General features: G+C 39.5%; 1 protein-coding gene across 2 annotated transcripts in view; it reads left to right on the top strand.

The window, feature by feature from the left end:
- Positions 1–26,899, top strand: part of kalrna (kalirin RhoGEF kinase a) — a 278,413-nt gene that overhangs the window by 221,615 nt on the left and 29,899 nt on the right. Inside the window, exons 35-45 of one of the 2 annotated variants that reach the window (XM_059561398.1) lie at positions 13,668–13,933; positions 18,512–18,655; positions 19,951–20,046; positions 20,601–20,716; positions 21,853–21,919; positions 22,168–22,271; positions 22,348–22,417; positions 22,501–22,587; positions 23,052–23,144; positions 23,243–23,293; positions 23,432–23,509. In XM_059561398.1, coding sequence (XP_059417381.1) covers positions 13,668–13,933; positions 18,512–18,655; positions 19,951–20,046; positions 20,601–20,716; positions 21,853–21,919; positions 22,168–22,271; positions 22,348–22,417; positions 22,501–22,587; positions 23,052–23,144; positions 23,243–23,293; positions 23,432–23,509 — 1,172 coding nt within the window. The remainder of the gene's footprint in view (positions 1–13,667; positions 13,934–18,511; positions 18,656–19,950; positions 20,047–20,600; positions 20,717–21,852; positions 21,920–22,167; positions 22,272–22,347; positions 22,418–22,500; positions 22,588–23,051; positions 23,145–23,242; positions 23,294–23,431; positions 23,510–26,899) is intronic. The other variant, XM_059561397.1, reaches the window with a different exon arrangement.

The raw sequence follows: 26,899 nt of genomic DNA on the forward strand, positions 1-26,899 counted from the left end.
TTGTCCCAGCCAGGATAGTGAAATAAGTTTTTAATACCACCATTGGGTCAAGTTTACTCACTTTAATTAATTTGTGTCTTAGTCTAGGTTGTGTCCCAGCTGCATTTAAACATGCTGTGGTCAGGCCTCTACTTAAGAAACCAAATCTTGACCCTTCAGTGTTATCTAACTTTAGACCAGTTTCTCATCTGCCTTTTCTGTCAAAGGTTTTGGAAAAAGTTGTTTTTATACAGTTAAAAGCCTTTATGCAGAAAAATTCTGTCCTTGAAAAATTTCAGTCTGGTTTTAGATCACGTCACAGTACGGAGTCTGCACTGCTAAGAGTACATAATGATATTGCCTTGTCTGTGGATGCCGGGAGTCCTGCTGTGTTAGTGCTTTTGGACCTCACAGCAGTGTTCGATACGGTGGACCATGCAGTCCTCCTCTCTCGTCTTGAGCATTGTGTGGGCATTCGAGGTTTGGCACTTCAATGGTTTAGCTCCTATTTAGCAGATAGGAGCTTCTCTGTTATGATTGGTGAATGCTCCTCGTCGGCTGCTCCTCTTTCTTGTGGGGTACCCCAGGGTTCAATTCTTGGCCCAATCTTGTTTTCTTTATATATGTTGCCGTTAGGGAGTATTATAGGAAAGCACAATCTATTCTTTCACTGTTATGCTGATGACTTGCAGATTTATTTGCCTTTAAAACCGAATGATAATGTCGCACTAGACTCCCTACTTAGTTGTATCGATGATATTAGGATGTGGTTGTCACAAAATTTTCTTAGTTTAAATAATGAAAAAACGGAGTGTATCATCTTCGGCAACCCAAACGGTTCAGCGGTGAGTTTGGGGGCTTTGGCTCCATACCTTAAGCCTGCTGTCAGAAATTTAGGGGTTACTTTTGATTGCGACATGAAATTTGACAAGCAAATCAGCAATATTGTCAAAATGAGTTTTTTTCAGCTTCGTCTTCTAGCTAAAGTTAAGCCTTTTCTTAATAGGCATGATCTAGAAAAGGTGATTCATGCTTTTATTAGTTCGAGGTTGGATTATTGTAATGCTCTCTATGTAGGTTTAAGTCAAGGCTCTATTGCACGACTTCAACTTGTGCAAAATGCTGCCGCTCGGTTTTTAACAAATACACCTAAGCGTGTACACATTACTCCTGTCCTCTATTCCTTACACTGGCTTCCAGTACAGTTTAGAATAGATTTTAAGATTTTGTTGTTCGTTTTTAAGGCCCTAAATGGCCGAGCACCGGAGTACATAAGTGAGATTTTAACCCTGCGTGAGCACAGCCGGTCGTTACGGTCTTCAAATCAACTGGTTTTAGAAGTCCCAAGGTCAAAGTACAAGCGTTGGGGTGATCAGGCGTTTGCAGTTGCTGCCCCAAGACTTTGGAACAAGTTACCCCCTCATATCCGTACAACTGCAGATGAAACTCTTTTTAGGTCTAAACTTAAAACCCACCTGTTTAGGATGGCTTTTAATACATAGTAGTGGTGACACAATTTCCCTCTTGCTGTTTTCTTTTTTGTTATATGTATTTTATGATATGATGTTTATTGTATTCTATGATGTGAAGCACTTTGGATACCTGACGGTTGTTGTAAAGCGCTATACAAATAAATGTTGATTGATTGATTGATTGATGTCGTGGAGAATCAAAGTGATCCAAGAACATTGTTGCGTCATCTCTCAAGCAACGAATAAACACAGCTAACTTGGAGAATGCAGTGAAAACTCCTCTTCTCGCGTCTGCCCTAGACCCTCGGCACAAACATCTCAGGTTTCTCGATGAAAACATGAGAGAAGTAAGGAAAAAAACCTTTTTTGAACATTATCAGAACATTTTCCTTGATGCGAGTGGTGCGGATGCAGCCGCTGTCACCAACGATGAAGAAGATGCAATGCCCACTCGTCGGAAAAGGCTGAGCCAGTTCTCCAGCGATGATTACAGAGAGTCCAGCCGAGACAAGCGGGAACAGTTCTTGATGGAGCCATGTATTCCATGTATTCCACCAGATGAGGATCCCATTCAGTGGTGAAACGAAAACACGAAGCGCTTAACAAAACGTATTCGCTTAGCACACCGTTGTGAGTCCCGCCAACGTCTGTGCCGTCAGAGCGCGTTTTCTCCGCAGCCGGCCTTATTGAGCCGACTTTCCCCGAATCATGTTTACATGCCCGTATTTCTTAACAAGAACATTTGAAACAATAGAAAAAAAGCAAAATAGATTTGCTGACAGTTTAAAAGTTAAGTGTAAGCTACATTCTGTACAATAGCCTAATTGCTGCAGGCTGCTTTACGTTTTTTCTTTGTTCACTTTTTTTTTTTTTTGCTTTTAATCTGTACTTTTGTTTGTTTGCACGCATTGTTAAAGGTTTTCAGCTACAAAACACGATGTGTGTTGTAATATAGTAATTTGCCAATAGGTGTCACTGTTGTATTGCCATGTAGTTGTGTCACTACAGTTCTGTTATTCATTCTTCTTCTTTGTTTTTCTTCTTTTTCGTTGGATATAATAAAGAGCACATGCAACTTCAATAGGTTATGGGCCCAGATCTTCGCTAAAGCAAAAAAAAAAAAAAAAAGGTAGTTTTACACTATTTCTTTTTTGTGAAATAGACAGTGTTGTGGAACTCACAATGGAGGATAAACTGTTTATTGAAAAGCTGAGTGGGCCAGAGAACTGGGCAACGTGGAAATTTCAAATGGAACATTTGATGAAAGCTAAAGGACTATGGGGCATGGTGATGGAGACTGACAACGTGGCAGAAGGAGCAAATGCACAGGCAAGAGCAGAATTTGAAAAACGGAAAGAAAAAGCATTTTCTGTGTTGGTGCTGAATGTGAGTACGTCTCAGTTGTACCTGATAACAAGCTGTAAGACCCCTAAGGAAGCGTGGGACACGCTAAAAGGACATTTTGAGAGAGACACTCTTGCAAACAAGCTGTTTCTGAAGAAAAAATACTTCAGATGTGAAATGAAGGAAGGAGAAAACATAACTGAACACTTGAAACGAATGAAGGAGCTAACTGACCAGCTAGGGGCAATAGGTGCGGTGATTGAAGAGGAGGACCAGATTGTAACACTGCTGGGTAGCTTGCCAGCAAGCTATGCTACAATTGTTACTGCACTGGAAACTAAGTTGGACAGTTTAACACTGCAGTTTGTTCAGCAAGCATTAATAAATGAAGAACAAAAACGAGTGTCTGCTGATGGTAACTATGGCGGTGCTATGTCCAGTGGTGCTGCTTCTGGAGGCGCATCAGCAATGTCAACACTAGTTCGTAGTGATATGCAGGCTAACTCCAAGGCAGTGAGAGCTGACAGATCCGGCTCGTGGAGATGTTACAAGTGTGGGAAAGAAGGACATATCAAGCGTGACTGTCCAAGTAAGAAAAAACAGACTAAAACTCACAAAGCCAAAAATGTAACATGTGAACATGATGAAGACTCGTCTGAGAGTGCCTTCGTCGCCAGAGAGGCAAATCAGGATAAGATGACACAACAGGTAGAGTGGTTGATCGACTCTGGAGCTTCAAAGCACATGACGTGTCATGAAGAAATTCTTCAAGATTACCAGAAATTTCCAAAAACACAGTCTGTGAAACTTGGTGATGGCAGAGTGGTTGATGCTCTAGGATTTGGTAATGTTAAACTGAGAATGGCATTAAAAATCAGTGATGTAAAAAATGTCACAATGTTTGATGTGCTGTATGTTCCCAAGTTATCCGGGAATCTCTTCTCAGTGGGAGCTGCTGTAAAAAAAGGAAATACGGTGCAGTTCAAGAAGTCTCGCTGTTACATCCGTGATAAAAATGGAAATCTCAGAGGAATGGGAACACAAAGATCTGATGGAATGTATCAGCTGGATGTTGAGGGAAGGTCGCCCACCTGTCACTGTGCATCAAGTGCATTAGTAGCAACCAGCTTGTGGCATCAACGACTGGGTCACACCACTAAGTTGAAGGAACTTAAAAAACTGGTGAATGGAGTGGACTATCCTGCAGAGAAAGAAGTTCCATTCTGTGAAGCATGTGTGGAAGGCAAGCTGTCTAGAAAGCCACATAAGCCAGTGGGAGAAATCCGTTCCAAACGTAAACTACAGTTGGTTCATAGTGACGTCTGCGGCCCCATGCAGACTGAATCTATAGGTGGATCAAAGTACTTTGTGACTTTTATTGATGACTATTCTAGATGTTGCAAGGTGTACTTTATGAAACAGAAGAGTGAAGTTCTTTGCAAATTCAAGGAATTTGAGAAAATATTATCCAATGAGTGCGGACAGAAAATAGCAAGACTCAGAACGGATAATGGTGGGGAATACACATCCAAAGAATTTCAAGAATACTTGAAGGCTCAAGGTATCCACCATGAGACAACTGTACCTCACACACCTCAGCAAAATGGTGTTGCAGAAAGAAAAAATAGGACATTAATTGAAGCAGCGAGAACCATGCTCTCTCACGCTAAATTAACAAAGTCTTACTGGGCAGAGGCTGTAGCGACCGCAGCTTACATACAGAACAGACTCCCCACATCTGTTCTGAAACAAGTGACGCCCTACCAGAAATGGTGCGACAAACAGCCAAATGTGAGTCACATGAAAGTGTTTGGTTGCGTAGCTTATGCACATGTCCCAGACATTGAAAGAAGAAAACTGGACAAAAAGGCTGTGAAGCTTCGTTTCGTGGGATATGCCAACAATGCCAAGGGCTATCGCTTGTTTGACGAAGAAAAAAGAAGGATTCTAATTCGTCGGGATGTGATCTTCAACGAGTCAGACTTTGACTTGAAACAAGAAGTGGATATTTCTTGTTCGGAGAATGAAGTTATCATGAAAACTGACGAAAGAACCCCAGTCGATGCTACTGTCGATGAAACTGCTAGAGAAGGTGGCAGAATCAGAAAACCACCTAAGAGATATGGCTATGATGAGTTTGCCGACCTGGTGACTGTTGATCATTATGCTACTGTTTGTTGTGTTGCAGAACCAAGCACACTGAAAGAGGCAATGATGAGTCCAAATGCAAAGGAATGGCAGGAGGCTGCTGACTTGGAATATGAATCACTGCTGGAAAATAAGACATGGGTTTTAGTGAAACTACCAAAGGATCGGAAAGCCATAGGATCAAGATGGGTGTTTAAAGTCAAGCATCATAGTGACGGACGAGTGGAGAGATACAAGTGCAGACTTGTGGCTAAGGGTTACTCACAGAAGTATGGTGCTGACTACGATGAAACTTTTTCACCCGTGGTACGTTTTAGCTCAATACGTACGTTGCTGTTCTTTGCAATCCAGAATAACATGCATGTGCATCAGATGGATGTGGTAACCGCATTTCTAAATGGACACCTGGATGAGGAAATCTATATGGAGCAACCAGAGGGATACATCAGACCAGGAGAAGAAAGTTTGGTGTGCAAGCTGAAGAAGTCAATATATGGACTGAAGCAGTCCCCTCGCTGCTGGAGCAAAACTTTCACAGAGTTCATGAAGAACATTGGATTCAAACAGAGTACATCAGACCCATGTGTGTTCGTGAGATCTCGACAGGAGCTGGAGATATTAGCTGTGTATGTTGATGATCTAATTCTGATCACAGAGTCGATGGAAAGCATGGAAGAGCTGAAACTTGCTCTTAAGAAGCGCTACAAGATGAAGGACATGAGAGAACTGTCCTACATCTTGGGAATCTCTGTCATCCAAGACAAAGACAAAAACTGTGTGTTTCTTCATCAGAAGCATTACATTGAAGCCGTTCTTCAGAAGTATGGTATGCATGATGCAAACCCTGTTGCAACTCCAGCTGATGCAAATGTAAAGCTAAAAAGGGACGATGGTGTCAGCAAGCCTGTGAACCCAAGTACTTACCAGTCTATGGTTGGTAGTCTACTGTATGCTGCGATGGCCACACGGCCGGACATAGCACAAGCTGTGAGCGTTGTGTCAAAGTTCAATGCAAATCCAAATGTTTCACATCTGACTGCAGTGAAGAGAGTTTTACGGTACTTGAAGGGTACACTGAATCTCGCTCTCAAGTATGAGCGGTCAGAGTCTGGAACTTTGGTCGGTTTCTCAGATGCTGACTGGGCAGGAGACCAGGACGATCGTCGCTCTACAACCGGAAATGTGTTCTTACTGGGTGGAGGAGCGGTGAGTTGGCTCAGCAAGAAACAGTCAACTGTTGCTCTTTCAACAGCGGAGGCTGAGTATGTTGCACTTAGTCAAGCAGCTCAGGAATGTACCTGGCTTAGACGACTACTGAGTGATCTTGGAATGGATGCTACTCCTGTGGTCATCCTGGAGGACAACCAAGGAGCCATTGCAATCGCAAAGAATCCAGTTGATCATTCAAGAACCAAGCACATTGACATTCGCTACCATTACATTCGTGAATGTGTGCAGAATGGACAAATACAACTGCAATATTGTCCCACAGATGACATGAAGGCTGACATCTTGACCAAGCCATTGGTGAGGCAGAAGTTTGAGTATCTTAGGAGTGAGATTGGACTTTGTTTCATTTAATTCTGTTTAGTCTGATCTTAAAAGGGCTAGAATGTGTTTAGTGTTAAATATGTTACGGTGTAAACCAGTATAACATGGCATAATTTTTTTTTTTTTTGGTTAATATAATTTACTAAGAAATGGCTTAGTCCTATTGTAAAATTAAGTGGGAGTGTTGTAATATAGTAATTTGCCAATAGGTGTCACTGTTGTATTGCCATGTAGTTGTGTCACTACAGTTCTGTTATTCATTCTTCTTCTTTGTTTTTCTTCTTTTTCGTTGGATATAATAAAGAGCACATGCAACTTCAATAATGTGTAATGTTGTAGCTTATTGTAAGCTTGTTCAAAATGACGAAAACAAATGTTGCTGAAAAATAACGTCTGACTCATTAAACTTAATTAAAAAAAACGAATATTCGAATATTTGTTTTTTGTGAGCTCAAATATTCGAATGTGATATTTGTGGAAAACGCCCATCCCTAACAGTAATCAAACTGTTGTGTGTAAATCGTGGTACATTCTTTTTTCCAGAGCATGTGCTTCTAAATGATAGCTTGTTTATTCGTTTTTGTTTCACTTTTTTCAAATTGATAACCATGACATCATTTCTTTCAGTCTCTCTGTGGGAAGTATCAGGAGTATGAGGTGAGAGTATCAGTCACTCTTTCACAACTCAGAGACTTTTGGGCTCGTTTTTCTCTCTTTGAGGATTTCAGGGGAGTTGCCATGCCACAGTACTCCTCAAATGAAGTCATGCATGGTATTTTTACTGCACAGATCCGCTGGATTGAGTTGCAATAGGCCAGTGAAGTACCTGTGAGTAGAAGAACAGAACCTGAAGGAAGTGATGTCACAATTGGTGATAATTAGAGAGTCAATTAGAGTGTTCTGTCTTTAGCACTGAGTTTTCTTTCTTTCTATTTTTTTTTTTTTAAATACCACTTACTGCTGTAAAAGTCGGTTTGGTATTGTTAACGAAAACTGGGATTGAAAAACGGTCTGCAAAAATGACTATTTAAGCTTGACAGCATCAGTGACTTAAATTTACAGGCCATGAAATTTAAAGTAATTGTTTTTATTTTTATGAAAAAAAAGATATATATATATATATATATATATAAAACCTAAACATGCATAGTATTAGTAATATTAAGATCATTTATTTGCAGCATTATATACCTATTTGAGTCATTCTTGTCTATCAATGAAACTACTATTTTTTTTTTTTTTCCTCATATTTTAGTTTTGGTGCCTTAATGTGGCAAAATTTGATAAAAGAAAAAAAAGAGCATTTATATTCGCATTGTTCACATCCCTTTTATCTATGAGGTTCAGACATACTTGTAACTTAAACCATGCAATGTTGCAGTTCCTAATAAAGTTACTAGCCAAATGAAGAGTAACGGACTTTCGGCATAATATACTAGCCAAAGTCAGTTTTATTCAGAATTTTGGCATATTTATACATGTTCAGTTCTATAACATTTCTTGCAGGAGCTTTCCATGAGCAGGACTCTGATATCTGTTAGGTGGTTTTGCTTTGTAGTAAAAGTAGTCATATGATCCAGATGCTGCTTTCTGTGGAAATGTGATGTGACCACTTAAAAGAACAAAGAACTCTGTCTGTCTCTCGGTTACTGATGCAGCAGCAGGAGAAGTGTGTGTGTGTGTGTGTGTGTGTGTGTGTGTGTGTGTAAAGGGCAGTGCTTAATGACTGTTCTCATTAAAGCCTCTCTTTGCTCCACACATAATCACACACTCACAAGACTCCGCGTTTGTCGTCAGTCAGTCTGTGTATTACGCAGGTTCGCTCTTCAAAAAGCTCAACAGCACTTGACGGGATGCACTCCAACAAGCAGCAGATGAACACACACTCCTGTGATAGCTGGTTCTCGTGAATGGCTCGCACGTGTTCAGTCTAGCCTGGTGGTTCTGTTTTAGGACTCTGACAGCTCAATGCTCAGTTGAGGCAGAGATTTCTGCAGAGTTGTTCTGTTGTAGTAGAGATTCACTTATATTTCAGTCACAAGCTTTACGATCAACTCTCAAAAGGTCAGTTCCTCTAATGAGTCAGCCATTAAAGAGCGTACTAAATGCACAGATGTCATCCACACATGGGCGTTCGGAACAAGTTCTTCTTCTGGTTATGAGACTTGATGATCTTATCATGAATCAGCAAGAGAAAAAAAAATACGTTGACATTTTTCAGTGATGCTTCAGTGAGATATAATGCCAATTTGTTTGAAATGTTAAATCAGAGATGGGACCAAGTCACACATGTGCAAGTCTCAAGTAAGTCTCAAGTCTTAACCTTCAAGTCTCAAGTAAGTCCCAAGTATTTTTTTCTTGGGCAAGTCAAGTCAAGTCAAGTCACAAGTTATGTCAAGTCAAGTCAAGTCCTGTAGTAAGTCAAGTCAAGTCCAAGTCAAGTCACCTTATTATTGTAATTTTACCTGCAGAGTCTGATCTTAATAAAGTTAAAAGACAAGATATAAGTAACAGTAAATTAAAATAATTTGGATTTGCATTGTAAATACTCATGTTCAGTAAAATACATCATGGAATCAAACAAAATTGTAACTTCATAAAATTATTTATTTTTCACTTCTGCCAACAGAAATGTTTTACATTTTCAACATTGAGTCCATAAAACAAATAACAGCTAAACATCCAACAGACTCCTCTCTGAACACCTCTCTCTCTTTCTCTCTCTCTCTCTCTAACACGACTGACATGACATTCAGCCAAGTATGGTGACCCATACTCAGAATTTGTGCTCTGCATTTAACCCATCCAAAGTGCACACACACAGAGCAGTGAACACACACACACACACACACACTGTGAACACACACCCGGAAGCAGTGGGCAGCCATTTATGCTGCGGCGCCCAGGGAGCAGTTGGGGGTTCGATGCCTTGCTCAAGGGCTCCTCAGTCGTGGTATTGAGGGAGAGAGCACTGTACATGCACTCCCCCCACCCACAATTCCTGCCGGCCCGAGACTCGAACTCACAACCCTTCGATTGCAAGTCTGACTCTCTAACCATTAGGCCACAACTTCCCCTCAAACACAGTTTACATACAACATTAAACTTTCTTACATTTCTCCTCTCTCTCTCTCTCAAGTTCAAGTTCAAGTTGCTTTATTGGCATGACATTTGAGTTACAGTATTGCCAAAGCATTTAGATACAGAATAAAATATGATTACAATAAAATACAATACAATCAAAATAGCAGCAGCAGATAATATTTCTAATATTAATAATAGTAATTATATAGAATTAAGAATATAAAATAAAACAGTTGAATACAATAAATTATCCCTTTCGTATGGTGTATAAATATTTAGTAGCTATTGTGACTGCCGTCTCATTCTCTCCAAGTATATAGAGTAGTTTCTCCGAGTCATTTAGAGACAAGAATGAACGATTCGAAGCTTCAAACTGTGGGAAGAATGTTTCTCTTGTAGTGCTGTATTTGGGAAGTGTTTCTCATCCTCTGTTTGATTCAGCTCACAGTGTTTGCACAGTCTCTCTTCTCTCGGTAGCCAGGATCTTTTATGTCTACCAATCTCTATTTCCAAATCATGATCACTGAGTCGATATTTTGAAAGGATTTGTCTTTCTTTTAATTGCTTGAGTGATAAGTAATTTGCCAGTTTTGTGGTTCTGTTTAGGGCCGAATAACACTGGAGTTTGGTTTGGAGCTCAAATTCATTTTTTCATTTTTCATCTTAATTATACTTCAGATTTTCGTCAATTAGTTTCTGAATGTTGGGGTTGTGATTGAAGTCAGACTCAGTTTGGGTTTCCTTCATCAGGTGAAGCACGAGTGTCTCTCTCTCTCTCTCTCTCTCTCTCTCTTTCTCTCTCACACACACACACACACACACACACACACACACGCACACACACACACACACACACACAATCTCTCTCTCAGAGTATATCCGTAAGTCATTACCTCTATTACAAGGTATTGCACTTGCAAAATATAAGATTCGAGAGAGTCTTGTCTGCAAGCCGAGCACGATGTGGCCTATCCCACCATTTATGCGCCACCGGTATGCACGCTAATAATGGAAGCAACGCGGTCGCGACGCACAGACGGTGCGACACGCTCGTTTTTTCCAATCGCGTCCGCATCGCATTGAGTTAAAAACATCTCAACTTTTCAGAGAGCCGCAAGGGCACCACTGGTCATGTGACAAGAACCAATCAATCAGCTTCATCCTTTCCCGTAACAACGTTGAAAGCTCAGCCAAGATGAAGGAACAGCTGATCATAGCTGTATATGGATTGCCATTTTTAAATAAATTTAGTAGCAGAGCTACTGCAAGCGATTTTTAGTGCTGCAAATCCATTTATTTGCTCGTCACGGAGAGAGCGCGTCATGGTTGCTTAGCAACGGCAGACGCCTCAGGGGCGCAACTGCCCGAGCGCTTTGGAAACAAGGAGAAAGCAGCGCGCCTAGCGATTTCCACGCGTTTTTAGGCGCGAATTATTGATGACAAAAGTGATGACCCTCGGTACCCCTCAAGCTGAGATGTTGATGTGATGTGATATCTGATCTAAGTGGGCGTGGTCTGCGTAAGGTAGAGAGGGCATGACTGATGATATTGTCCTGGTCCAGTCATGACAACGCGATTCTCAGCCTGCGCTCCAGCTGAGTAATCAAATTTATTTTTAAAAATAATTTATATATTTTATATTCAAACTGAAAACATGATGTGATTAACACTCAAGTCATTCAAGTCATCCTGTCTCAAGTCAAGTCAAGTCCCGAGTCTTTAACTTCCAAGTCCGAGTCAAGTCTCAGGAATTGTGGGTGGGGGGAGTGCATGTACAGTTCTCTCTCCACCCTCAATACCACGACTTAGGTGCCCTTGAGCAAGGCATTGAACCCCCAACTGCTCCCTGGGCGCCGCAGCATAAATGGCTGCCCACTGCTCCGGGTGTGTGTTCACAGTGTGTGTGTGTGTGTTCACTGCTCTGTGTGTGTGCACTTCGGATGGGTTAAAAGCAGAGCACAAATTCTGAGTATGGGTCACCATACTTGGCTGAATGTCACGTCACTTTCACTTTTTTCACTTTTACTTTATATTATGCATAATATACCATATTATGCATCTCTAGAATTAAATATGTTGCATTCAATTTGATTAAAGGGGGTCATATGTTGCGATATCAAGTTTTCCTTTCTCTTTGGAGTTATACAATCTGTTCATAAATGGATAAGTTGCCTAAAGTTGCAAAGACTAAAGTCTCAAACCCAAATATATATTCTTGATAATAGTTAAGACTGGTCCTTGTCCTTGCCCTGATAAAATGCCTCACATGTCTATGTCACTGTGTGGGAAGATTTGCATAACGCTGCCCAAATGTTCTTGCAAATAAAGAAGGCATAACTTCTGATTCTCGCTGTAGTATTGTTGCTGCCGCCATGTTGTGGAGATGCTGTGTTTCATTGTGAAAGCAAAAATACTTTGTTTGGCCTAACAAAAGAGGACATAACTAGAAATCAGTGTTTAAATTGTATTTACAACACTGTTCCAGAACAGTTCAACCCAAATATTTAGATGTGTGCAATGCATATTATGGAGGACTGCTTCCTGATCCTGGGAGTAGACTACAATGGCGGTCGTTGTCACTCACAGTCAAGTCATTGTTTACATATGTAAAGGATTTTCCACTGATGATTCAAATGCGAGTTTTGAGCAGTGTAGAGTAGTGCTCGTTGTTTATTTTTTCTTTGATCACAAATGCAGACATGGTTTATGTTTACGCAGCATGATGCAATGCGTAAAAAGAAAGTATAAGTTATTATAATCAGTAATGTCCCCACTGGATGCAACAAATGCCTAATTTTTAATGGGTTTTATTGGCGTTGTCTCATTGTGCCGGGAGACAGCATCACAGAATGGCCAGGGTTGTTACATTTCCACCACACGCTTGAGGTATTCGGCCAATCACAAAGCACTGTATAGCTGGCCAATCAGAAAATACCTTGCTTTTCAGACCGATGAGCTTTGTAAAAATCAAAGTGTTTAAGAAAGGTGGGGCATAGAGGAGAAACAATAATGTACAGTATCTGGAAAATGATTTTTTTTAACCTTAAACCACATAAATTCATTTTATTAAACCAAATACACAAAATAATGTTATTTTTAGCAACATCAAATGACCAATTTAATATATAACTAATTGTAATTAGATGAGAAGCGAGCCAAACACCGAACCCTAAGGCACCCCTGTGTGAAGTTAAGTAAGGGATAATGTACCTCCAGCCAGTTGTTCTCAGAATAAACCCAGACAGGGTGATCAAGGGACCAAGGCTCAGGATGATACACTGGAGGATTTCGTATTCTGGGGTCGAAAGGTTTGAGATTGAGGATTGATCATCTGAAAGTGGGTCTTGCCTCCAGCTGAGCTTCCGGACTGATCTCTATTGACTGTCCTCTTGAATGTCCTGTTGAGTAAAGCAAACTTGAGCAAAACTTTATGTGTCAGGAAAGAATAGAGCTGATTGAAAACATCGTGTTCAGGTGATTTTGACTGGGAATGGGAGGAAACCAATATATCACTAGTTTAGGGTTAATTCAATTCATTAAAACTTTATAACTCAAGTAATGTTTACTACAAAATTTATATAAGTGCTTTATTAGACTTCCATTGTAAGTTCATTATTGTAAGCTTATTTTCTTTTCGTTTTCTTTGAAACAATCTGAGGGGTGAGTCTGTGAAATATGGTCATCAACAACATGCCACAGATGTTGTCCATAGTCTGTATGCTCTCAGAAAAGCATAAACACTATGGCTATCTGGTGCTTTCAAAAAATAGTTCTGTTTGTTTGACTCCCAACCATTGTGTCAACCAGAGGTGTGAGTTTGGGGTGGGACTGCCTGTTTTGTCTGGCCATTTGGGTTGGATGGGTGGAGTATTTGACAATCCTATTTTCCCCAACTAGTATTTTCACAATTCCATTTGGTAATGTCAATGATGCAGAAATTGAATATTATACATTTAATATAAAAATTTAATCATAACTTAATTTGAATTTTAACTAGAATATTCCGTAAAAAAATATTTTATGATTGATCATCACCTTCATCATGAACTTCACTTTCATTCACCGTTCTCTATGTTCTTTGTCCAACAGAAAACTATGCGATTAGTGGCCCAGAAGGAAAGACAGAGTCCGTGGCCACATTGCAGCCGCAGGCATCCCTGAACTCCCTGCAGAGCTGCTCCCCTGGACCCAAGCGCTCTGGGAATACACTGAAGAAATGGTTGACCAGCCCGGTCCGGCGTCTCAGTCACGGAAGCAACATTAAGAAGATCCCTAGCAAACAGAAGCAGAAACGTGATGGACGTAAGAGCATTGATCTGGGACCGCCTGAGCAACAGGATGACACTCTGGAGGAGGTATTGTACATTTTTTCCACTTACTGGAATGTTAATAGTTTTCATACTACATTGAGAGAAAACTTGCATTATTACTATGCTATATGGCCACAAAACCACAATGGTGGTTGCTCTCTCTGCAATACAATATTTTTACTGTGTTTTTGCTCTGCAGTTCTCACACAGACAGACCAGATTTTTTTTCTCCACGTTTTTGGCCATTTCGTTGTTTTGCATATGTGGTTTTAATGACAGTTCAGTAACAAAAAATTTTTATGTTCATAAAGGTACAACTCAACTGTTCATCTCAACTATTTTTCTCCGTAGGAAAAAGTGATTTTCATACCATTTCATTAGTAATTTTAGTAGAACACATTAGGGGTGTAACGGTACGTGTATTCGTACTGGACCGTTCCGGTACAGGGCTTTCGGTACGGTGCACATGTGTACTGAATGACCGAATGCAATATTTTGTATGTGGAACATAGGTACATTTTCGTGTTTCCAAACCAACATATTAAGTGGCGGAAGTCTCCGCGTTCAGCACAAATCCCGGCCTGCAGCTGATTCTAAGGCCGGTGACACACTGGCTGCATGGCGTGAGCGTGGCGTTTCTGCTGCGTGTCAGCTGCGTGACGGCTGCCTCGCGTTTTCTGTGTCTTTACACACCAGAATCGTTCCTGACGCGGCGCTGGCGTGCTGCTGCTACTGTAGGTGACAGAGGGGGGCCGCCGACAGACCAGGATCTTGACTTCATGACAACAATATCTATACTTCATGTTGAGCTTAAATATAAAGCCTACTGATAAAGAACACCGTCAACAGTAGGGCTGTGAATCTTTGGGTAGGCAGCGATTCGATTCTATTTACAATTCATAGGTTTTCGATTCGATTCAAGAACAATTTTTGCAAATTTAGAACAATTCGATTCGATTCACAATTAAATTCAGTTTGACTCGATTATAATGATTCGATTCTGCGTTCTTTAAGTGCATTCACAGGATTATTTCAATGCTTCCCCTAAATTCTTTAAATGCATAATTAGGGTGCAAATCACACAGCAGCCTTAAAAAAACAACTTTTGTCCATTGTTAAATGCTAGTTTAATGGTGCTATGGCATGACATGGCATAAGTAAAAATGTATGTAAGCCAAGATTTAAAAAAAGAGCTTTAAAAGTATTATGTATCTACTAACATTTTGTCACACCAGGGGCGTAGCCATCATTTCTGAAGTGAAAATGTCAAATAAAATCATTTTATGTATGTAGCCTATGTATTTTCATATTTTTAAAAAAAAATGAATTCTCTTCTTTTTTTATTACTTTTAATTTGCTGTAAGAAATCAAATACACTGCTCGACAATAATACTTTGTAATCGATAATTTTGTTTTGTTTTATATAGGCTACTACATTTATCTATTATTTTAATTTTCTGCACAGAAAATATACTTTATAGTTTCTGTACTGTAATAAATGATATGTCAATTAGCACTGCATCATTCATAAATTTTATTTGTTGTGTTTTTTTTTTTCTTAATGTTTCATCAGTTAATTCTGCTTTTATTCAGTTTAGCTGCAGATATAGCCTGGCACGTCTATGAGAGCGAGATACCTTCTCTTTCAGTGTGTAAACTTCTTTATCTCATTTATACAGAATAAAATGGTATAGTAGCTGTTGTAACTTTTCCTCTCCATCATCGAATGATTCTGAGAGAAAATGTGCTCGATGTCTGTTTCTATATCAACAAATGCTACTTTCATGCATCTGATTATCAGATAAACCTTGCGCTCGTGTTAATGATGTGGTTATTTTAAGTGTTTCCCTCATATTTTCGGTTCATCAGCATAGTTAAAACACATTTATCATTCAAAGGAACTGTGCATAGGATTTAAACACTTTCTGCTCCGTCCATGCAATAAATACGCAGCTTTCGACTGCTCAGGTAATGTTGTCAGTATGCAGAGAGCCATTAACAAACTACAGAAAAGTAAAACTACTTGACTTTAGTATTACGGTCCATGGGTTCTATAGATCGCAGGTGTGCTGCGTCAGAGAGGAACGGAGCGTGAGCACAATCCTGTGACAGTCACAGGTGCTAAACAGTGGAGCGTGTGAAGGACAGATTAGAAGCACGATTCACAAACACTCTTCAAGGTCTCCATTAATTTTGCATGTAGTAATTTAATGTGTATATATTTTTAAAGCACTGAATCACTATAGAAATCGCGATTCATTTGATTCCTAGTGTTTTAAATTGATTACTGTCGGAGATCGGCGATTCACGATTCAAAAATCATGTTTCAAGATCGATGCATATGAATCGTCAGGGTTTGTAATCGATGCATCGAGAAAACGAGTGAATCGTTACGCCCCTAGTCAACAGTATTGACGGCAAAATAGACTATGTTTGACAGGTGCAATATGCCAGTGTGTCACCGGCCTAAGGTTTTCAAAAGGCATCACGCGAGTGTGAACATCACTACAACTAGGAAAAAAACGATTGTGATTCAAACACAGCTCCCGTCTGCATTTAAACAGACCTTTGCTCTTAATTCTGATCGGTCCAACGCAATAACGAAATCTGAGCAGGTCTAAAAACTGAAACATGCTGCACTTTACACTTTGGAAAAGTTATATATATTTTTTAAATATGAGCAGGCCTACAAGCTGGGATTGGTAATGCTGCACTGTAATCATAGTTATTTATTTATATTTTTCTTTATATTTTATTATATGATATTGGTTTGAGGCTGAGAGTATTTTATTTAGTGGAAAACTTTGCAGCAGTATTTTATTTCTTATTCTTTTTTTATTTATATATCTTTTATTAAAACGTATTTAAAAAAAAGTGTAAACAAATTGTTAAAAAAAGTTTATAGTAATAAACAACCTGCAGTTTAATGTTTGCATTTCTTTCCCTTATTGTACCAAAAATGAACCGAACCGTGACTTTAAAACCGAAGTACGTACCGAACCGTGATTTTTGCGTACCGTTACACCCCTAGAACACATACAGTTAATCAATAACATGGGGTTTTGAATATTGTCGCCTTTGGCTTGCTTAGTTGGGGACTGGCAATATCGTTGACTTGACTGCACAGAATGACTGTTTTCTATTGTCCTCTTGCATTATCAGCACACATTTTTCCAGTTTAACACTGTAAGACTGCTTTGACACAATCTGTGTTTGTATAAAGAGCTAATAATAATAATGTTTCGAACATAAATACAGTCCAGTCTTTCAGTAGCAGGACAGACTGAACTAAATTTCCATAATTTGTTTATTTAAAGAATATTTTCACTTCTACATAAGGATTCCCAAAAACGAGGGTTGGTTGTTGATATTTTTAAGTTGGTTTAACAACATGTGGTGATGGTGGACAGCAGTTTTTACGTCAGAGTGTTTTATAACCACGCCACTATTTGTTTTTTTTTACGCAATCATGGCCATACAGAGAAAAGGAGGCCTCTTGTTCTGTTGGCTGTATTAATGGTGTATTAAAGAGCTGCTATGGCCGGGCAGCAGCCGTTCAGATCTGAGGGTGATGATTAGCCTGACTTTTTAAAGCTGTGCGCCATATAATGTGCTGGTACAAAAGAGCCTCTGTATTTCAGAAGCAGGGTATGTGAACCCCTCCACAATGGCCCTTATTAACCATGTCTGCTGTCTTTCAGAGCAAATTCTTCACCAATAAATTCTGAGCATTTAAACTGCTGCTCTAGAAGCCAAATAATAAAGCAGTGAACCACTTAAGGCTGTGTGATACCGTTTTATCAAAGGTTATGGTGTTTGACATAAGTGTGATAATATCACTGTAATATGTTGCCTTGAGTCATGATTTTAGTAATAACATTAAAAACACCAATGTTCAATATACAAAGCAACATAATTATCAATGAGAGCATTTACATGCACGTTCTTAAGCCGATTATGCTTAAGAAGCCAAAAATGCAATTGGTCATGTAAACGCGGTAACTCGTTTTCTTTTATCGCATTAAGGTCATAAACGTAAGCATAAACTGGTCACAACTGGTCGTTTTTTGCCTCTTACCCCGATTTCACGTGGCATGTAAATGCAATAACCCTCTTTCGGCTTATTGAAGTGTGCATGTGTGATACGTGACAGGAACGCATCGTTAGTGCAGATTTAAGGGCATCTAGACAGAGCAAACGTCTGGCTCAAAACTCGTGTTTGAATCATCAGTGGAAAATCCTTTGAATATATGAAAACATACTTACAGGCTGTGAGTCAGAACAGACGACATGTAGAAGTATTTTTTTTTTTTGATTATAAGTGACTCCATAGGCTCTCTCTCTCTCGCACCTGCGCGGTTTAAACACCAAATAGTTCTGCTATGACAAGAACAAAGAGTCTCTCTCTTGCTCCACCCATGCTCGATAATATTGTGTATCGTGGATCTCACGGGCTGACGATATGACGATTTGAAAAATGACCATCTCGCCCAACACTAGTGCACTTCTTTTACACAAGAGGCTGATCTGTATTGTAGTCACAGGGGTGTTTATGAGAACTGCTATGACACAGTTGTAACACGCATTGTGAATTTGCTAAATGACTTGCTCTTGTGTTTCCAGAGAGTGCGTAAAGTAGAAGGAACACTCCCCAAACCTTCATCAGGGATGCACAGCGGAGGAGAGGAAGAGCCTGAGGACGAGTCCCACACTCCCCTCCCTCCACCAATGGAGATCATCAAAGACCCGTCTGCTCAGGAAGAGAAGGTACACACACAGCGTGACGAGAGTCATGTCACAGGGTGATTAATGTGAAGAGAGATTTATTAAATACTAAGTGTGTCACTCGTCAAGTGTTCATAAGTATCTCCACCTGCCTCCCTCTCACACACACACACACACACACACACACACACACACACACACACACACAGTGGCTTTACTAACTCTGTTTTTCCTCCCTGATGTCAACATCGCCAGTCACTGCTCTCGGGCGGAGGTTCCTTGTCTCACATTCAACTAACCACAAATCCACCCTGTTGTTGCAATGAAGCTTAAATTATGTATTTGTGACACTTTTACTGTTCCACTCAGCTCTGGCTCTGTTATGCGCTGTGCCTTGAGATTGCACTAGTAATGTGTTTACAACCCAGTGCCGTCTGATGGGGTGAATCTCGAAAAGAACATGACCTTATTTCACTCTAAAATCGAAAGTCAAAATCTAAGAAATAAGAAATTAAAGACCGTTTTATAAAGCCATTATGCTTGTTTGCGTTGTGTATCGAATATTATGACAATTAAGCACATTTCCCAACAAAATTAGAGCTGTTGTCATTCTCATACTGTTTTTTTTAAATCCCCATTCTCACAGTTTTATGTATTTTTTCGACTGTGCATTGAACTGATCAAAAGTGACAGTAAATAACTTTGTTTTCAATTTCAAATCAATGCTGTTATTTATATTCTATTCTAACTTTCTGTTCATCAAAGAATCCTAAACTATGTGTCACAGTTTCCTCAAGAATATCAAGCAGCACAGCTGTTTTCAACATCGATAATGATCAGAAATGCTTCTTGAGCAGCAAATCCTGATTTCTGAAGGATCGTGTGACTCTGACACATGTGCCATTACAGAAAGAAATTACATTTTGTAATATATTCAAATAGAAAACAGTATTTTTAAACTGGAATATTTCAGAATATAGTTGTTTTTACACAATAAGATCGACAAGAGACTTCTTATAGATATAGAGACACCTTTGAATAGTAGTGTATACAACAAATAATGTCATGAGTATTATGCATCACATATTGTGTCATAAAAATAAGTGTTTTGAAAACGAATTGTACGGGTCTTAAGAAGTTAAGTTATTGTTGTTGTTTTTTAGTTTAGTTTTATTTATTTGTCTTTTGATTTGGAGGTGAAATGTTTGGCATGTTCTTGGCATGGCCTTTGCTTCTCTTCTTCTCCTGGGCTAACCCAGCACCCTGAGCTCTTTCTGCTCTGATCTGCTCGTGTGTGTGTGTTCTTTCCTCTCTCCTCCTGACCTGCTGTCATGTAGTCGTCTGTGCTGCTGGCTTCACAGCAGAGCTCTGCTGACGTCCCCAGTGCTGCTGAGCTTGTCAGTGCAATAGAAAAACTGGTCAAAACCAAGATGGTGAGTGTGCCACTAAACCCGATCTCCTCTCCTGGCACAAGCAGAGAGGTTTGATCAACAAACCTCCTGGTTTTCCTCTTTCCCGTTCTGTTTTCTCTTGCTCTGAGACAATCACAACTCTTGAGCATCTGTTGAACTACTGTGATTTTGTGCAATAGTCTCACATGCCCATGTCTTGTGTTCTGTGTGGCTCTGTAACCTGTTTTATAGGTGTAGAAAAACCTGAATGTCATCGTGTTCATTTAAGAGCATGTTTCTGTTTCAGTTAATTGTCCATCAGTTTGCTCTATTCAAAGATGAAGTTTCCCTTACAGCTGCCGCATGCATAAAATGTCTCTATTGTCTGACGGATTCTGAAACATGTCTTGAGACCTTAAATTGGGACGTAGGGTATGACATTGTTTCCCAACTCTGTTCCTAGAGGTGCATGAGCAGTACATTCAAGATGTATTTATATTTAAATTCATTAAGTTTAATTACAGTGTTTGTTCTCCCACATCAGACCTGGCTCTTCCAAATTCTGACAGTATTTGCATGTGTCTCTGTTCCTCTAGACACTGGAGCCAGGCTCGTACCCAGGATTCAGCACCGTGAACCCAGCAGAGCAGAGCCCAGCGCCTCCCAGAGACCCCGAACTGGAGAAGAAAGCCAAAGCACTGCGTGGACGAATGTAAGACCCACGCGCTTCACTCATTGGGGTTGGTCTGGGAGTAAATTCTACAAATATAGCATGTTTGATTTCATGTCCTAGTGACCACATCACAGGTTGTTTGTGCTGCCGCTAATGTAATGTAAGGGCACCTGATTTATGTATTTGTTTCCTATTTATCGTTTGGCTTCCAGGTTGGCATTAACCTAATATATAATTTATGTGTTTGTTACATGCATAAAAAATATGCCTAATGTAAAATGCATTAATTAATATTATTATATTGAAATGTATAAATGAATGGCTATTTATTTATTTAGTGAGAACTAGTGTGGAAAACATTGCTTATTTTAAATTAGATTTTTACTCAATTAAATGTATACTACATACACAAAAAACAAACAAACCAACAAATAAATAAAAAATAGTAATAATAATTCTTATGAAACAAATTATAAAATAATAAAAATAAATGCAGCACCATTCCAAGCCATTATGGAAGCCCGTTTCCGCCACTGAATAAAAAAACAAAACAAAACAAAAATTATTGTGATTTTTTTTTTTTTTTTTATCTCACAATTCTGATTTTTTTTTTTCTTTTCTTTTTTTTCAGAATTTCGAGTTTAAATCTCAAAATTAACTTTTTTCCTCAGTATTGTGAGATACAGACTTGTAGTTAGGAAGAAAAAAAGTCACGAGTTTATATCTCACAATGTTGTGATAAAAAAAAGTCAGAATTGAGATAAAAAGTTGCAATAACTGGCAGAAACGGGCTTACAAAAGCCATTTCAGAGTGAGTGCATAAATATTAAGAGACTGTCAAAAGATTGAGAAACATAAAGGTGTTTTTCTTTTCTTTTCTTTTTCATCTCACTGTATTGCCCAGACATAAAAATCAAAATATCTGGTAACATCTGGTAAAATGCCATCGATTCTTTTCAAGCAACCAGATCTGGTGATAATTCCATGTTCATGTAACAGGCAACATTGAGAAAGTCATCTCCCTGAACAATATGGCTCTCATTAAATAGAGATATTTATGGGAAAGCTTATCTCTGTAGGCAGTTTTTCTTTTCATTCTGCTACACCCTTAAAAGAGTGATAACCTGACACATTTTTTGTGTCCATTTGTTCACTTTTTTTTTGTCCTATTGTAGGTTTGTTCTGAATGAATTAATCCAGACAGAAAAAGACTACGTGAAAGATTTGGGTATCGTGGTCGAGGTGAGAATAGCTGACATCCTGACACCATAAGATTACATAATTCTGTGACTAAAGGCATAGTTTTGCTTTAGCATGAAAATGATGTCTCTAGTGTGACTTTATCCTTCTTCATTTGTCTTCTATCTTAAGATCAGAGCCATTTGCATATTCCTTATTACTCATTTGCATTTGCATTACATCTGTTTTTACTCTGGGTGAATGTGTTTTGACAAGTGGCTCATATGTACATTAAATATTTTATTCTGAAGTTGTTTATGAAGAGAATAGAGGAGAAAGGAGTTCCTGATGATATGAAAGGAAAAGATAAGATCGTCTTCGGAAACATTCACCAGATCTATGACTGGCACAAAGAGTAAGCATCTCTGATTCTCTTAGCTCCTCTTATTGAGAAATGAACAGAATGTGTCTAATTTTGTTGCTGTCTGAAGCTTTTTTGTTGGTGAACTGGAAAAATGTCTTGAAGATCAAGAAAAGCTGCCCGAGCTGTTCTGTAAACATGTGAGTATGTGACTGACGTCAGGCCTGTTAGCCGTGTTAGCTGTGCATTGCTCATGAAGTGTGTCCTGTTTCTGTGTGTGTAGGAGAGAAGACTGCACATGTATGTGGTTTACTGCCAAAACAAACCCAAATCTGAATTCATTGTTGCAGAATACGATTCATACTTTGAGGTGAGACACACTTTACTGCAATAAAAAGCTACTGTTAGGCTATAAATGAAGTACGCTGCGGTGACCAGCACTAAGCTGCCAACAGCTATTTCAGTCTGATCTAACGGTAGAAAAGTTTCCAAGAGCTTTGTGCATAAATTAAAAAGGCTGTAAAGTCAGTAGATAATTAGACCTGTTCAGTGTGATGATGTTTAATGTCATTGACAACCTCTGTAGCCCCATTTAGCCACTTGATACAACTGCCTTTTTTAAGACACGTAAAAGCTGGGCTACTTCTGATCTATTTTATGTTGTAGCATAAAATGAGAAAATATCTTGAGATTATTAAAACAGACCTATTAAAATGTTTAAAGAATCGTTTCCTGGCTTTAGGACTCATTCCTGCTGCACTCTAAAAATACAAATACAAATTATAATAATTACTCATTGCAAGTTTATATTTATGTGTCTGTTTGGGCTCACAGGGGATCCAGCAAGACATCAACTCAAGACTGAGCATCAGTGATTTTCTCATCAAACCCATCCAGAGAATCACTAAATACCAGCTTTTATTAAAGGTACAGTAGAAAAGGAGTCGTTGATGCTGTGATCAATAACATCAATATAATGGTTTATTAATGTATATAATTGCTTCAATATTTCTTTATTGCTTAAGGACTTCTTGAAGTACAGCGCGAAGGCAGGATTGAATTGTCAGGATATAGAGGTAAAAATGAAGCTAGTGTGCTCACTTGCCTAATTATAAAGGTCAGTCATAATGCGAGGGCAATGTATTTTAGATTTTTGTAAAGTTTGTTGAAGCTGCTTCTACTTCATCCAGGTTTTTGTTGGGTTTCTCTGACAGAGAGCAGTAGACCTGATGTCCCAGGTGCCCAAGCTGTGCAATGACATGATGAACCTGGGAAGACTGCAAGGATTTGAGGTAAACCGCAAACACCTTCACTGTACTCTTTCTGAAGTTTCATCAGTGCAAGCTTATGAAAAGCTAACCCAGAAGACTATCTTTTATCTTTGAAACACAATTTACATTTTTTTAATGAAACCCGAGTGATATCCGTCTCTTCGTTGTCAAGATTTGTCACAGGCAAAGAGCTCGTCAAATATTGTAAGTGAAAGCTTGTAACATGCAAGCCTGTTTGAATTTACACTAAAACCAATGAGGTTTGTTTTCACGTCAAGCAAGTATGGTTGAGTTTCCATTTACAGTATTTGATGTATGCTATTGCTCCCGCTCTCTCTCTCTTTTTTTCTCAAAACTTTTGTTTCTCTGTTGATGCTTTGAGACGTTTTTTAGAGGGACAGTGTTTATTGGAGATCGTTTGTGTTTGTTTTGGTGGAGGCGGCTGGTCAGCATGGCTGCAGCAGGTGAACACAGTAGTTTGCACAAGCTCACGCGCCGACACGCTATCAAACTTTCTCCGCCTAACGGGTGTTCGGTGGAAGATTGCAGTCTAGCGGTGGGTGAGATTGTCGGATATGACCGTATTAAATCGGCTTCTAGGATGAATAGTGCTGTTGTTATTTTTTTAGACAGTGTGGACAAAGTAAATCAGTTACTTGAAAGTGGAGTTGTGATTCAAGATACATACACACCAGTTTTGTCTCTAGTGAACCCTGCCAAAAAAAGTCATCATTTCGAATGTACCCCCGTTTATGAAAAATGAGCTTTTGGAAAAAGAACTAGGGAGACACAGAAAACTAGTGACTCCGATAAAGATGATCCCTATCAGCTGTAAATCTCCTCATCTTAAACACGTTGTGTCTTTTAGGAGACATGTGCACATGATTCTCAAAAAGAAGAGTTAAACTTAATGTTTAAGCTTAAGGTTGATGACTTTGATTACACCGTGCATGTAACATCAGAGACGATGAAATGCTCTGGGTGCGGAATTGTTGGTCATGTGATTCGCTCTTGCCCAGAGAGAGCAGGTGAGGTGCGGGCTGTAGCGGATCTGCCATCCGTTCGGGCCGAAAGCGAAGCTTCTTTACCCGGCGAACCGCAGAGAATGGTGAAGGAATAAAACTGAGATGATAGTGATCAGGAGAATGAGCAGACAGAAAGTGTAGTGAGTGATCAAAACGCACAAGATGTTTTAAAAGAGGATCAAAATGTTAGTCAAACCGTGACTAGAGTAGCTGAGTCATTGTTGTTTAATGAGGAAGATGCTTTGTTGGATGCTGAAATTTCAAGACTGTCAACCAAGAGAAAAAATCCAGAAAATAAATCAAACACTGAACAAGTTACAAAAGTGTCAAAAACGAATCCTATGAGCATCTCTTCTCAGTCAGATGATGTGTTGATGAACACGCAAGAGTCTGAAAGTGATGTTAGTGGAGACACACAGATGAATGTGGAGAGTGCTTACCCTTTCACTAAAATTCAGTCCTTTTTACAAAGAACCAAAGGTTTGAGATCAGTTAAAGTTGATGAGTTTTTCCCAGATTTAAAGTTGTTCATTGACTCAGGCAAGTTTTTCATGAAAAATAAAGAAACCTCCGGCCAACTGACCTTTACAGACCAGGAAATTTTTCGTTTAAAAAAATGTATGATAAAAGCAAGAGCACAATTAGCAAATGATGGTTAAGTGCCTTTTGTTTTTCTTTTTTTTGTGTGTTAACCTCGGTTCTGTTTAAATGCAACTTAACATTTACTATGTGTGACATAAAGTTGGGTTCTTTAAACGTTAATGGTGCCAGAGAATGTGAAGAGAGTTTCCCTCATCAGTTTGTTTAAAGTAAAGTAAAAAAAACTGAATGTAATTTTTTAAGATTGGGATGGGGAAGTTTTTCTCAGTCATAAGTGTAGCAATAGTGGTGGAGTGGGTATCTTGTTTTCTAGAGATGTTTTACCCATCTCTTGTGTTACTGAGGAAATCATTCCAGGTCGCTTGTTAAAAATACAAGCTCTATTTGAAAGTGTAAAAATGACTTTCATAAATGTTTATGCTCCTACTTTAGGCCCAGAAAGAGTGGTCTTTTTAAACACTCTAAATGATGTATTAAGCAACTGTAGTGCTGATGGATACATGTTCCTGGGTGGTGATTTTAACTGCACTGAAAACGCAGCTCTAGACAGAAACCACCCAGAACTACATGGAGCCAGTAAGAATTGTATTGTAAAAGTAATTGAGATGAATGATTTATGTGATGTTCGGAGGTTTTTTCACACCACTCAGCGGCAGTATACTTGGTCGCATGTTAAAGATAATTTTTTGTCTTTGGCTAGGCTTGATAGAGTTTACTGTGTCAAACATCAGAGGTAATGTACTTAAAGGGTGTTCAATATACCCAGTTGGTATTTCAGATCATAGCCTCGTACAAGTTGCTATCTTTGTTAAGGATGTGAAATGTAAAAGTGCCTATTGGCATATTGGTATAAGACCAAGATGGCGGCGCGAACACATCGCGAGGCTCAGCGTCTCTCCAGTTTTTGCAATTTTGCAGTATTATTCCTGCTCATCTCGGGTCTGTTCGTACTGAACAGCTTTGCTTTAACATCATACACCCGACAGGAGCTTTTGGATATCGGTGAGGACTTTTCCAACAGTTTTATCACCAATCTTCGACTCATCCCTGAGATCGCTAGAACACCCGAGGCTACGCACTCTACCCAGCCAGGCGGATGTGCTCGCAGGCGGCGTCGAGATCGTAAACAAAGGCGGGGGAAGCGCGGAGGTCTAAGAGCTAAGCTAAAGCTAACACCGCTCCGGCTCTCTTTACCCAGCATTTTCCTAGCTAATGTGCGGTCACTGGTGAACAAAATGGATGAGTTACGACTCCGCATCACCCACAGTAAGAGACTTTTGGACTGCAATGTCATGGTTTTCACAGAAACATGGCTACACCGCGACGTACTCAATAATGCTATTGAGCTAGCCGGACGCTACATGTTCCGGGCAGATAGAACGGCAGATGACTCCGGCAAGACAAGAGGTGGTGGATTGTGCATTTATGTCAACAAAGCTTGGTGTACAAACACTGTCATTGTTGGAAGACACTGCCCAGCTAACCTTGAGTTTCTCATGGTTAAATGCAGACCTTTTTATCTGCCACAGGAGTTCACTTCCACCATAATAACCGCAGTCTATATTCCACCGGATGCTAATGCCAAGCTTGCTTTGAACGAACTTCATGCAGCCATTAGTAAACAACAGACTGCTCACCCGGAGGCTGCTTTTATTGTCGCGGGTGATTTTAATCACTGCAAATTATAGACAGTGCTCCCCGAATTTCACCAGCATGGCCAAGTACTGCTACAAGCTGAAGGTAGAGGAACACTTTTCCAACTCTGACCCCCGACGCATGTGGCAGG

The sequence above is a fragment of the Carassius carassius genome, chromosome 11, assembly GCF_963082965.1.
Source record: "Carassius carassius chromosome 11, fCarCar2.1, whole genome shotgun sequence".
Lineage (NCBI taxonomy): Eukaryota > Metazoa > Chordata > Actinopteri > Cypriniformes > Cyprinidae > Carassius > Carassius carassius.